The 14,954-nt window shown below is 44.2% G+C and overlaps 1 protein-coding gene across 16 annotated transcripts in view; it reads right to left on the bottom strand.

Annotated features, from left to right (window-relative positions):
• The window catches only part of SOX5 (SRY-box transcription factor 5), a 770,837-nt gene that overhangs the window by 322,735 nt on the left and 433,148 nt on the right, over window positions 1–14,954 (bottom strand). For 12 of the 16 annotated variants that reach the window (XM_083572723.1, XM_083572728.1, XM_083572719.1 and 9 more), the window contains one exon: window positions 10,082–10,313. In XM_083572723.1, coding sequence (XP_083428849.1) covers window positions 10,082–10,312 — 231 coding nt within the window. In that variant the 5' untranslated portion in view covers window position 10,313. The remainder of the gene's footprint in view (window positions 1–10,081; window positions 10,314–14,954) is intronic. The other 4 variants (XM_083572715.1, XM_083572720.1, XM_083572729.1 and 1 more) reach the window with 1 other exon arrangement.

Below are 14,954 nucleotides of genomic sequence, written 5' to 3'. Positions count from 1 at the left end.
CACTTTCAATGACAGTCCTAAAATTGTCTCAAACATGAAAAGCTGTCTTATGCCAAGTCAGATTACTTATCCATCTAGACCAGGGCTGCCTACTCTGGCCGGCAGCTGCTCTGCAGAGTTCCAGGCAGGGAAGTATCTTCCCTGTCATCTGATGCTTATAACTGGAGATGACAGGGATTGGATGTAGGAACCTGTGCATTCATAGAATGTGCAGTTTCAACCTCAGTAAAATACAGCACAGCAGGTCAATGTTGTTATTACCCATATTGCAAATGAGGGCACACAGAGAGTAACCTCAGAAGAAGATATGAAACAAGGACATCACAGATGCATCCATCTTTTTTCCCCATGGAAGGGCCACACGAGAACTTTCGCAGTCAGAAGTCAGCTCTCAGTGCAGCAGGTGAAAGTTAGGATACGGTGCAGTGCATTTGTTCTTCATCTCAACCTCTTATTTACATCTCTTCAAATCCTTAGCGGATGGCTGAGGATAAAACGCACACACCGCAACCTACCGAAAGGTAAACAATTGAAATGACACGCACTGGGCCAACGCTAGATTTGCACACAGACAGGCTGCACGTTTGGATTAAACACAGATCAGGAAGTAAGCTGGAATTAAAGCAAGAGTGCTGACGGAGTGATTTAAGTATGACAGCTTCATTTACAGTCCAACTCTTTCTGCCTGGATATCTATATGTACACGGACATGAAGGCATATTGGATACTGACAAAGACATATCTTATGTTGGAACCTGTGCTACAAAACCTGCCAGCTTGCTTCCCAATGAATGTTGTTTTATATTTGGGGAGGCTTGGGAACCTAGGGAGCTAGCTCATTTCGTCAACTGGCAGCAGCTCTCCAGGATTTTGGACAGGGGACATTCCCACTCCTACCAGAAGATGCTGGGAACAGAAACTGGGACCTTCTATGTGCAAAAATGGACACTGTACCATTAGATCTAGCTTTGAGAGCCTTCTGGTGAGTCCCTCACTGCAAGAAGTAAGGTTAGAGGGAACCAGGCAGAGGGCCTTCTCGATAGTGGCGCCCTCCCTGTGGAACGCCCTCTCATTGGATGTCAAGGAGATAAGTAACTACACAACCTTTAGAAGACACATGAAGACAGCCCTGTATAGGAAAGTATTTAAATGCCTGATGTTTTGTGTTGTTTCTGCATATGCTGGAAGCCACCCAGAGTGGCTGGGGCGACCCAGTCAGATGGGTGGGGTAATTATAATAATATCATTAAGCTAGGGCTGAATCACTAAACCCCCAAGGGATATCGAAAGGAACCAACAAAACGAGTAAAGAGGAAGTGATTGATTTAAAGGCACAGGAGCCCTGAAAATAATGGACAGCTCTTTTCTTCACCGTGTTGGACATACAACTGCATTTCATCATCGAAGGTGGGGAGGAGATTGGCCCAAACCTGGTTGGGTTACTCAGGAAACGGTAGGATGCAACAAGCCAGCAACAATGGGAGGAGAAGGTTGTCAATGGCTGCTTGCCATGATGGCAGCAGTGGAAAGTGTTCTTCTGCTTGAATCCTGCTTGCTGGTTCCCCACAGGCAACTGTTCAGCCACTGTTGGCTTGATGGACTTGATGGGCCATTGGCCTCATCCAACAGGCTCTGATGTTCTTAAGTTCTTAGCAAAGCACCCTCGGCATTCTATAAAAGTGTGCGGATGAAGGATGGCCATTGCAAGGGATCAGGTCTAATGTGGAAGCGCCTCCAAGCAGCTTCATCATCCCAAGCATTTTGATGTACCTGGATTGTAGATCTGGATGTCCCCACCCTTTTTGCGCACAATGCGCCATCATTATATTTCAAAAGGTGTGATTAATAATTAAGAGGATTATGATGTTGAACAATCAAAAGGATATCATGACGCCGAAGCAAAAGAAACAATTACCGGATGCAAAGCTTTTTTTTTTTAATTGGCCCTTTTCCCAAATCATCGGCAAGCGTTCGCTGTGACTTTCGCCTCTATCCTATCTGCAGCTTGCAAACAGATAATCCTGTTTCCAGAGCTCTCTCCCCCCCCCCCGCTTCTCCTTCTCCCCATAGGGCTGGTTTGAGTTTTTCAAAGCGCAGGGAAGGGACGCTGTAGAAAACACCCTCCCGCCTACATATAATGATAGCATTGTTTGGGGATCTGTGGCAAAGTCATCCCCAGTTAATTTAGACACAAACTCGAGTCAATTGCTTTATCTTGTGATGTGAGCTTCACAGGGTTCCTGGAGGTTGCTGGCCTTACTTAACATGAGGGGATGCCTCAGCTTCTCACATGTAAGCTGAGCTTTATTGGCAACTGGGAACACAGCGCCGAACTTCCGCAGCTCTGTTGATGCAGGAGGAGTTGGGGGGGGACAGAGAGAAAAGAGTTCCAAAGGTCTTGTCATTAGCGTCAGAAAGCAGTGGCCAATTTACCGTATTTTTTGCTCTATAAGACTCACTTTTTCCCTCCTAAAAAGTATGGGGAAATGTGTGTGCGTCTTATGGAGCGAATGCAGGCTGCGCAGCTATCACAGAAGTCAGAACAGCAAGAGGGATTGCTGCTTTCACTGTGCAGTGATCCCTCTTGCTGTTCTGGCTTCTGAGATTCAGAATATTTTTTTTCTTGTTTTCCTCCTCCAAAAACTAGGTGCGTCTTGTGGTCAGGTGCGTCTTATAGAGCGAAAAATACGGTAATGCCTAAAACACTGCGATGGCAACCTAAGTGCTGGTGAACGGGGTGCATCTGTATGTGCAGAATCGGCATGCAGAAAACATGCCAAGACTTTCAAATTTCTCTCTTTTTATAATTCCAGGTTGGGGGGGGGGAATAAACCTCGATATGTGAGCTTGCAATCGCGCGTGCTAATTTCTAAAGGGGACCCTGGGAAGGCAGATAAGCCCATAAGGAATTTCCTAGTGGGCCTGGTCAGTATCACGTGGGCTTGCTGAAGAAGGTCACTCACTACTACTTTAACAATGAATGACTACAAATCAAGATCCCCACCCCCCCGGCCAAATCCTGCTGAATGTGAACTGGAACTTAAGGTGCAGTGTGAGTATGGTGGGGGGAGCGCAGCCCCTTTCAGGGATATTCCAGGCCATTCCCTGAACGTACATCTTCCATCTTTTTTTTCTTACACAGATTTCCACAACTTTTTTTATAAAATAGAAAAGTGAAAATGCTGGATGCAATTGCTCACTAAGAAATGATACAATTCCATACGGTGTTGAGAGAAGACCCCATATCCCCTCACAGAGCTACAGTTCCCAGGGTTCCCTGGGAAAAGGGATTGGTTGTTGAACCACTCTGAGAATCGTAGCTCTGGGAGGACAACAGGAAGTCTTCTAACACCTACCACTATCCTTAACAAACTACCGTATTTTTCGCTCTATAAGACGCACCAGACCATAAGACGCACCTAGTTTTTGGAGGAGGAAAACAAGAAAAAAATATTCTGAATCTCAGGAGCCAGAACAGCAAGAGGGATCACTGTGCAGTGAAAGCAGCAATCCCTCTTGCTGTTCTGGCTTCTGGGATAGCTGTGCAGCCTGCATTCGCTCCATAAGACGCACACACATTTCCCCTTACTTTTTAGGAGGGAAAAAGTGAGTCTTATAGAGCAAAAAATACGGTACTTCCCATGGGGAAGCCATGGCTTGTTTGCGTGTTACACTGGACACAGGAACAAACTGTCTCTACTCACGTTTGTGTGACGATGTATACTTGTTTATTTGTACAGCTCTGCTACTGTGTACACAGATTGTACACTCATCCACGGTTACATGTGAATAGGGGTGTTTGCCCATTTCATTCAACAACCTCACAGAGTTGTTGTTGGGGGTTAAACCTCGAGCTCCTTGTACAAAAAATGGGACATAAATGTAATCAATAAAACTAAATAAAAACAATTTCAATTATTTTTGCCACCTGCTTCGCTGGACATTTGGAGTATGATATTCTTCTCAAAATTTTAGGAGCACTATTATTTATGTGGTGTTTGTTGGTGCCCTTGACAAATAAATACAAAAGCTTCACGGTATGCTTACGACCTCTTCTCTTTTTGTTATATTGCTGTATTTTGTATTTTACTTCTGGGGATTTTTGTTGCTGCTCTAAACCTTTCCTTATCTGAAAAATCAACAAAAAATATTTAAAAAAGTAGCTGAACTCCATAAACCAGTGAGTATGCACGCTTTCACACAAACATTTGCACATGTGTAAAGACAGCTTATATAAATGTGTTCAGTGCAACATGTAAACAAGCCTTATAAGCGTTTAGCTCAGCTATCTGCATGGACAGATACACAGATTGCACGTTTGTTCTTTGCAATGTATGAAGGCACCTAACAAGGGCAGTCAAGTACACGAAATGGGGTTGAGGAAACACCCAATGTGATATAATGACATAGGGAAATCTATGCTACAGAGGAGGAGTGAGAACCATAGCTGTCAACTTTTCCCTTTTTCTAAGGGAAATTCCCTTCTTCTGAATAGGATTCCTTGCAAGAAAAGGGAAAAGTTGACAGCTATGGTGAGAACTTGACAAAGGACTTCCATTTTCAGTGACCACCTGGCCTTCACCATAATATCCAGATTCACCCATCAACAAATTGTCTCAGCAGCCTCCTCTCACTTCTGTGAAGAGGGCCAGAGCAGTCTTTCTCTCTTGGCTCCGTGGCCCATTCAAAAATATTTATTGCTGACTTTCACCAGTCTGGAAAAATAAAAGCCACCAGAACGGACTATCTGAATACTCTGGCGGCCTTCAAGGCACAGGTTTCCACCTCGTTGGGTTTGTACACAATGTTTCAGCTGCCCTGAGTGAACCGGGCGTTTGCTCGTATTGACACAAGAGGCTCAAGCACAAATATTTTCTGGTATGAAGTCATTCAATTGTTCCCCCTGCTTAGGTGTGTGCCTGTATGACTGGAAACAATGGGAAACCTACGGTTCCCAGCACATTTATAAAACAATGTGTTTGCTTTTCAGGTGATTATTTTCTGCTTAACTGATTCCAAATGACTCTCTTAAAAAGACGCCAGGGCTTCGCACTGAGTTGCTCCTAAACAAGAGGTTGCCAACCAGCCCCACCCTGGCTCACCAATGCAGTTGCCCCCCCCCCCGCCCAGCCCGTGGACTCTGAACTTCTCAGTCACCCCTAATATCACACCGCAGGGTAGCCTAAGGCAACTACATTGTCTTAAGTTCACTGTCATTTGTGTGCCCTGCCCCCTGCTTTTTGTTTTGCAATTTAAAAAATGTCAGTAAACGACTTGCATCATAATAATCGCCTGCCTTTGTTTTCATTTTTGATTGCAAACTCGCAACTGCGAACTCACAAATGCACCCAAGGGTCATCTAGTCCAACCCCAACCATGCAGGGATCTCAACTAAAGCATCCATGATAGATGGCCATCCAACTTCTGCTTAAAAACCTCCAAGGAAGGAGAGGACCCAGTGATGTTGAGTGTTGAGTGTTGACTCCAGTCCCGATCTCCACTCCGAGTTTTCCTCTCTCAGCTTAACCCACCTCACAGGGTTGTCGCATGGATAAAATGAGGAAAGGGGGGATATAAATGCAATAAACCGATGTACGGGAAGCCTTGCCTAAAACTGAAATGCTAGCTCTGAAGGTGTATTACATTATTTCTGCTGCTGCCGCTGCTTGATGCAACATGGACTGCTTTGTTTATTCCGCCCCAGGGGTTATTTTGTAAGACAATGTGCGTGTATACACGGAAAGGCAGAAATATCAAACGTCAGTTTGCAAGCCTGGAAATTATATGTATGGAAACAGCTTTCAAGTGCTACTTTCGTGATGACATTTAGTGCAACAGTGTTTTCAACAATATAATTCCATCATAAGATAAATATCAATTTAGCATGGAAAAAAGACATTGAAGGAAGACAATTGCAAACTTTCATCGCCATTATTTGCTTCATTTTAACTGAACTGGCCTTGTTCGGGGAAGCTGGCCCGCCTCTTACGGAAACAACAGCGTGGAGTTTAAACTGCGAAATTGTGCGTGTATTGTGTGTCTGCAGAAGTGCATAATTACGCTACGTACTAACTATGCCTTATTGCCATGCTGCACATATGGCATCTAAGCAAGCTCTATCTGAATCTTTGCAAATCTATTCGCCATGCGATTTGAGCGGAGCACATTCCACATCGTTCAAAAGTAATTACACTTTTGTCTCCAGTGTAGGAGACGGCTTCCCCCCAAACAATGAAAATTCTCATTATTGGAGCTGGCACAATAACTACACTGGTGTTCACAACACTCTGCATTGTCCCATCACAATTAAAAGGGGGGAACCTATCCGAAGCTAGATGTACAAAAGGTACGCTTGCAAAACTACATTCCTCCTCCAGAACTGTTCTCTATTTCTTTTTTTATTAAAAAAAAAAAAACAAAGCTCTGTGGAGCACGCAGATTACTAATAGAACAGAGAGGAGGCTGACACACTGAACTGAGAACCAGGGCATCATCATTGCCACCAACAGCACACAGACCCATTGGGATCTTTCCGCTGCCATTTGCTTGCAAAATAGGTTTCATCCCTCTCTTAGCATTATCTGCAATATGGGGATAAAAACCCCAGACCTCCCTTACAAGGCTGTGGTTAGGAATGGGGGGAGGGAGAGGAGACTTCTTAAAATCTAGATTCATGGCACTCCTCCGAGGAGCTCAAGGTGGTATACATGCAGCTCCCTCTGCACATTTTATCTCCGCAATAACCCTACGAGGCAGGATACGCTGGGAAAATATACGTAGAATGGCTAGCTGGATGGGTCTTCTAGTGCAGAGCTTTGTGGTTCACAGGAAATTTGAACCTCAGCCTCCCAAACCCTAGTCTGACATTGTAACCACTGTGGAACCATTCAGGCAGTTTACCAGCCATTAATACTATTTTAGAGGGTTGGGCTAGATGACCCTCGGGTACCTTCCCACTCTACAATTCTATGATTCTACCCCATACAGATGAGTAATTTGAGGATTGAACAGAGAGGAGTCACCAGAAAGGGAGGAAAACACACACCTTGGACAAGTTGTTTCCATCTAGTCTCCCTATCTTTGCTTCCATCTTTCAAAAAAGCTTAACCAAAGCTTATTTTTTTATGATTGTAAGTTGTTTTAAACTGCTTTTCATATTATGTTATATTGTTGTAACCCACCCTGAGAACTTAGGGCGAAGGGTGGGCAATAAATAAATAAAGAGGACAAATCTAAATCCCACTTTACTCCCCACAACCACACTTTTTCCGTCTTCTGGTGTTACCACTGGGGTGTGTGTGTGTGTGTGTGTTTTTTCCAGGAACAGTCACCAATATGTATCTTGACTCCCAAAATGTAAGCTAGTAATGTACATACAGTGGGACCTCGGTTTAAGTACTTAATTCGTTCCGGAGGTCCGCTCTTAACCTGAAACTGTTCTTAACCTGAAGCACCACTTTAGCTAATGGGGCCTCCCATTGCCGCCATGCCTCCGCTGCACGATTTCTGTTCTCATCCTGAAGCAAAGTTCTTAACCTGAGGTACTATTTCTGGGTTAGTGGAGTGTGTAACCTGAAGCGTATGTAACCTGAAGCGTATGTAACCCAAGGTACCGCTGTATCTAGGTTGCATCTAGGTTTTCTCTTTCGTTCTCTTTGCTTCTGTGTGTCCTTCCTCATTCTAAGACACACACACACACACACACACACACACACACACACACACACACATGCTCTCTTCCTCACACACCCATAGCCACCTACCAGGTTATTCTTTGCAAAAGAATAACCAAGAAATAAAATTATCAACCCTCCATGTTTGCTCTGAAGTGGCAAGCAGCAGGATTTAACTCTTTGCTTTAGATGCAGAAAACAGGGGTGGCAGGGAAAGGAGGAGGCCACATACTGAAAAAATGATGAATTTTCTCCCTCACGTGACAAATTTATTTTGAAAAATAAAATAAGCAACAGAGTTTTCTGCTTTTTGAAAAACTAAAGAAAGATGGCACATCAGCGACCCTGCATGAGTTTGGGAAGGCTTGAAAAAGAATAGATGAAAGGGGTTAATACCAGGGCCTATGCATAACCCCCTGGTCCAATTCAGTGCCCAATACCATGCTTTGGCATGGCCCTGATCCAACCTGGAATGATCCAGGACTGCTTCAACCAGGATCTGGGTCTGAAACTGAATTGGGGGCCTAGCACTGTATTAATTAGGGTTTCGCTGATGTTCTTAGCTATGGCTTTATGGACCTTTTTTTTGAACTTATCCTTATATATTGCACTCTGCCTTGCTGTATTTTTTTTTATGAAAGTGTGGATTATAAATTTGAAAAAACAGATGAAATAAAATAGAATAAAACCCTGATTGGACATGGTGCCTATAGCCTAAATGTCAATGGATGGAACCAATGGATTCAACTTACAAGAAAGGAGATTACGACTAAACACTAGGAAGAACTTCCTGACACCCCCCAGGATGTTGTGATGGCCACCGACCTGGGTGGCTTTAGAAGAGGAGTAGTCAAATTCATGGAGCATTAGCAGAATGGCTATGTTCTGCCTCTGCTGTCAGGCAGCATCACTGAATACCAGTTGCTGCTAATCACAAGTGGGGAGAGTGTTGCTGTACTCAAGTCCTGCTTTCAGGCTTCCCATCGATATCTGGTTGACTACTCTTGAGAATCTGCAATCCAGCGTGGAAAGACGTCTGCCCCCATAAGAAACTGCAGTACACCAAATCAGATAATTTGCCCATCTATCTCACTATTGTTGACACTGACTAGAGGCAGGTGTCTGTGGTTTCAGGCAGGGTTCTCTCCCAGCTCTACGTAGAGATGCCACAGACTAAACCAGGGAACCTTCCACATGCAAGGTTGACCACATGCAAGGTTATTTGAAGCTAGAAGTGGAACCGGCAACAGAATGTTGGCCTGTTCAGGATTCCAGCCAGCCAGTCATGCCCTTTCACAGGATACTCTGTTCCAATCCCCTTCCCCACTCCATCCCTCCCCCCTCTTGTCCAACAGCCAGCCAGCCAGCACTGCTTACTGAATGACTGTTCTGCCCTTATTGGGATTTTTGTCCCACCTCCCTATAAGGCTGTCACTCTGAAAATCATGTGGAGTTCTGGAAACTATGAGGTTCCTCTGGAAGACCACTGGAAACTCCCCACTTTTGTGTGGATGCTGACATTTTGGCTACATCATGATCCACATTTGGACAATGAGCTTGCTATGAGAAGCGCAAGAATCAGCAGCACTTCTACATGCTTGCAGAGAAATCTCATGCTGATGCGCAAATTGTGTCCATATCTGGGTGCTCCCAGGTGCCTCTGGTCAGTGTGCGCCGGATTCACACATCACATCTATTTTGGCAAGCATTCCAACCTCAAGATTTCAGCATTGCAGAGGGTTGTACTAGATGACTCTCAGGTTCCCTTCCAACTCTGCGATTCTGTGATTCTATGTGGATTGTGAACCTCTTTGTGCCTCCTGTAATTCCCCCTCATCCCTGTGAAGTTACCCTCCAACCACTCCTGTCCCACAAAATACCCTCCCTAAATCCACAGATTCCCTATGCAGTCGGTGTAGCTCTCTTATCTCTGCCCTACTAGGAAATCTGAAGATGTAGGGAGGAGGAAGTGTGGGGCAGCCACAAGGAGAATGACACATGCATGAGGGAGAATGAAAGGGGTTCACAATGCACATTAAGCCGAGCTATGGGTGGCTCCTTCATTCCGCAACCCCGCTGGGGAGAAGGGAGGTGATTTCTTTTTCACTATATCATTTGACTGATCTGAGGATTTCAACAACTGCTTCCCAACTTGCCGAGGCCCTCAGCAGAGAGCTGGGGGCTAGAGAGAGGTGGTGTTTTTGGTCCTTGATGAAAACACGCTCTGTTGGAAGAAGGGGGCGCCAGGAAGAAAAGTGGTCCGGCTAGGTCAAAGTTTTCCCATTATTGTGATGTGTTCCGTACATGTGATGGCAAAGCCGCGCACCGTGCAAAAGGAGAGGTCTTTAGATGCCAAGCTATTGTGGAGGCAAAAGCGAAAGCACAATTGGAGCCTGGAGGAGACCTACCATTGTGTTTTGCTGAGAGGTGGGAGTTCTGTGGCTGCAAGGCTCCTGCGTCAGCAGAGAAACCGGCTGAAATTCCTCAGAATGAGGCTTGTTGGGATAACTCACATGCAAAGGAAGGTGAAAGGCTTGGAGCCCGTCACTCTCCTCTTCTTCCACTTTCTGTCTGCCTGTCACCATGGCTACCTCTCCATCTGTTTCCCCATACGGAGAGGCTGGTCGCTTGGAAGACATCCTACAAGGAACAAAAGAGGGGGAAATAATGAAACCTCCACATAAATCCTTAATGCCGTCATTGTGTGGTGAGGGGCCATTGTAACAGAAATGCCTTTTTTGTGCTGGCGGAGAGCAGGAAACCATCGAAATACCACTGCAAAGCACACACAATTGGGAACAACGGCCAAGCAGGTAGCAGCAGAATAGCGCCTGTTTGTTGTGAGAATAATACGCTAATATAGCACTCTCTTGTATGCTGGGTTCTTAAACACAGTCACAAGGGGAGGGGGAAATTACCTAAGAGCACAACATAATGAAATGCAATTCCACTTTATTTTATTTTTATATAGTCAGAGGGGGACTTGATTCTCTCTCTCTCTCTTAAAAAAACACCACATTTTGGAAGAGTTTGCAAAAGGCAGAACATCTGTCCGGTGTACATGGCTGTTGACTTGCTCCTCTCACTCACTCACTCACTCACTCACTCACTCTCTCTCTCACACACACCATATTTTCTTTATTGAAGGGGGGGGGGGAACCATAATGTTGTGAAGCTCAAACTTTTGTGCTGCTAAAAGTTAGCAGTTGCATTAGCGGCCATTGTGTGCATCTGTATTTGCGTGTTTAAGCCACCAACTGGAACAGTAAAGGCTGGTCCACACATGGGTAAGAGTAGAATCAATTGAGAGTAAGATCAAGTGATGGCTTGCTTGTGAGTATCAGCAAGTCATCATTCAGTGTCAACTTTTAATGCATGAGTCTGAGATGCCCAAAGCGTTGAGTGATCAAATGGACATCATCCTATTCAAACGCATGTACAAAGCCCTGTACAACTTGGGACCGGGATCCCTTTTAAAAAAAACGCACCTCAGCCCTTATATACCCAATTGATCACTGTGTTGCACATGAGAGGGCTTCCTGCAGATACCATCCTATCTAGAGGTCTGTTCTGCAGGATGTTGAAATAAAGTCTTTTGTGTTTCTGTTTCCTGCTTGGCAGGGGGTTGGACTCGATGGCCCTTGTGGTCTCTTCCAACTCTATGATTCTATGATTCTGTGTGGTGGCCCCTAATAATTTCGAATACAGATCAGATGAACACCATTTCTACTGAGTTATCAGCATCTGTTGGATACTTTCTTCTTTCAACAAGCCTTCTAAGTGGAGAATTTTTAAAAAAACAGATGGCATGTTTTTGGATTTCAAATTGTTTTTATATATGCAGTTCTTTGAATTGCTCTTATGTGTATAATGGGTTTTTTGTTTTTTGTTTTAAAAAAATGCAGGTTGTTTTGACTGCTTTTATATATGCACTTGTTTTGTATACGGTATATTAAACAAATAAATATGGTGACGATGTCAGCTTGATCAAGGGTGCTGCTTGTGTCAGTGCAAAGCTGAAACACCACTAACCAATTCGGTAAGAGTGCTGTGGTTCAGGACCCTCGGTCCAAAGGGACCATAGGTGACAAGGTATGTTAAAATGGTTGGCTATATGGATTCTGGCTAAGCAGAGTAAACTTAAGACCTAAAATTATTTCCTGCTGTCTCACCATTAAGATCCTCAAACATGAATTACAAGGACAATCTAGCTTCAGGACTTCATAGGGCAAAATAAGGGCTCATCCACACTTAATTCAGACCCTCCAAGTGTCCCTATTTTCCAGGGACAGTTTTGAATTTACAGACTCCATCCTGATTTCTGATTTGATCCAGGAATGTCCCACTTTTCCTTAGAATGTCCTTATTTCCATTAGAAAGACGTTGGAGGGTATAGAGCTATGTCACCCCCAAGCCAAGGAGATAAGTAACTATAGAAGCTTTAGAAGACATCTGAAGGCAGCCCTCTAGAGGGAAGTTTTTAATTGTTTAATGTTCTCTTACGTTTCTATATATGTTGGAAGCCACCCAGAGAGGCTGAGGCAACCCAGTCAGATGGGTGGTGTAAAAATAATAAAAGTAGTAGTAGTAGTAGTAGTAGTAGTAGTAGTAGTAGTAGTAACACCCCTATTTTCATCAGAAAAATGTTGGAGGGTGTGTAAACTTTTGCCAGACTTTCCCAGTCCATTTCTGAGTTCTCCCCCCCCCCCCCGGCTGCTTTCCTCAGGAAAATCTATAAAGCTAAATGGGAACAAATAGCAATTCAGGTTTTCTGTGGAATCCCATTTGCACCAATTCAGTGGTAAAAAATAGGTTTTCCTAGGGAAAGTGCTGGAGCAAAAAAGAACTAGCTTGGACATGGACCTAGAAAGCCCAGATCTTTAAGCCCCTTGAAGGGAAATGAGACAGATGGGATAGACAGACAGACATATATATATAGATAGATAGCTAAATAGGAAGGCCTGAAGGTTAAAATCCTTGCTGCTTAAAACTGGGCTAAATTAGCTGGTTTAAGTGAAGCAACTTTGGAGCAAGTGGCCTGAAGGATATATATACACAGGTGCTCCTGAATGCATAATGTCCAGGCACCATTTCTTGGGCAAGTAAGAAAAACAAAAGAAAACCCAGCATTCACAACATTCCAGTAACAGCATTGCTGATTTTCTTTTTCACGGTTGGAAAAGGTCAGTTTCAAAAGCCTAGTACCCACTTGAACCACAGAGGGTGTTGCGGGGACAGAAGGGTGCTGTGAGCTTGAGAATGTCCATAGAATTTGGCACAGTGAACATGAAATAGCACTCAACTGGGCCAGGCAGCAAGCAGCACCTTTAAACAGCCTTTAATAAGGGCTTATTTCACTCCTAATGACCTGATTTGAAAAGCCATTCTCCCCCTCAAAACTGTGAGACTTAATAATAATAATAAAAAAAATATTATGACTGATCCCTTCTCTCAGGAATACTTGAGAAGTTTGGTTTCTGTGAATTTCAGTGAAAACTGACTGGATCGGCAGATCAGCACCAAATATCTTTGGGATTTTGCACTTCCCTGAATTTTGTGATACGGTTCTTGGTTCAAAAAGATACCCAAAATGTAAATGGGTATTTTAGCATAAAATATGTTCTAAATTGCATATGTCGAGGGCCAAAAAGACAAACTTAAATTCTATTTTGTGATAAAATATGTGTTTAAATATGAATGTTCCTATAGCATTTTTTTAAAAGTACAAAATTGTTAAGGGCTAGAAGCAGACAGATCCATCCATCCCTATCTTTAACTATGCATGCTCATCATCTGTTGCTTAAAACAGGAAGGGGAACTTGTTGCTACCCATCCATTGCTAGACTCCAGCTCCCATCAGTCTAAGCCTGCATGGCCAATGGTCACAGATGACAGGAGCTGGAAGGACACAAGTTGCCCATCTCTGGTCTACAAGGAGAAAACAGTTTGGAGATCTGCTAAGTTTGTGGCAATCCTTGTCTTTTCAGGTGGAACAGAGGATAAAAGCATATTCTAGTCATTTTAACATGGTGCCATGAGTTTGGATTTGATATCCCGCTTTATCACTACCCAAAGGAGTCTCAAAGCAGCTAACATTCTCCTTTTCCTTCCTCCCCCACAACAAACACTCTGTGAGGTGAGTGGGGCTGAGAGACTTCAGAGAAGTGTGACTGGCCCAAGGTCACCCAGCAGCTGCATGTGGAGGAGCGGAGACACGAACCCGGTTCCCCAGATTACGAGTCTACTGCTCTTAACCACTACACCACACTGGCTCTTATTCAATGCCATGAATGTACAATGCATTTCATGGAGTAATTTTTAAAAATATCTATTTGTACAAATGCCCCAGCACCAGAGAGCTACTGCCCAATGCCCAAACATTTAACAAAATTTAGGAAAAAGCAGAATTCACCGTGAATCCAACCATTCTCCAATAAATAAATAGACCTGGCATCTACTTCGAAGTCAAATGCTATCAGCAAATGCCTCCAGCACAATTCATGTTTACGTGAAGAAGCCTATCAATGCTGACACTAGCTTTATTCTTGTGCTATTGTCACACCTTTGTTCACCACTGTTCTGCTTAAATAATAGGTTTTTCAACTAAAGCTTTAGTGGGAATTCTTCTAGGACCATCACACAGACATCTTAAAGGTAAAGATAAAGGGACCTCTGACCGTTAGGTCCAGTCGCGGACAACTCTGGGGTTGCGACACTCATCTCGCTTTATTGGCCGAGGGAGCCGGCATACAGCTTCCAGGTCATGTGGCCAGCATGACTAAGCTGCTTCTGTGAACCAGAGCAGCACACGGAAATGCCGTTTACTTTCCCGCTGGAGAAGTACCTATTTATCTACTTGCACTTGACGTGCTTTCAAACTGCTAGGTTGGCAGGAGCAGGGACCAAGCAACCCATTGCGGGGATTCGAACCACCAACCTTCGGATCAGCAAGCCCTAGGCTCTGTGATTTAGACCACAGCGCCACCCACATCCCATCTTGCTATGGGACAAATACAAGTTTCCTCAGAGGTTTATGCCTCCAAGGCAACTACATGCATGTGCCTTTCAAGGAATGGCTATGCACACCCTGTTCTAATGAAACAAAGGAGGGGAAATGGAAAACCAGGGCAGGGATGGGATCGGGTGTTTGGAACCATGAGTAGGAGCCCTCCAAACTGGCAGCATTTTGTTGCAGTTCTACCTTTACATTAACAAGATAATAATGTGCTTAATTTGTAACCCACTAAGCTGAATGCCCCCCTTCATGGATCACTGCCTTGA

Source organism: Podarcis filfolensis (genome assembly GCF_964270895.1).
Source record: "Podarcis filfolensis genome assembly, chromosome: 10".
NCBI classification, from domain to species: Eukaryota; Metazoa; Chordata; class Lepidosauria; order Squamata; family Lacertidae; genus Podarcis; species Podarcis filfolensis.
This window is presented reverse-complemented; position numbering and strand designations above follow the sequence as displayed.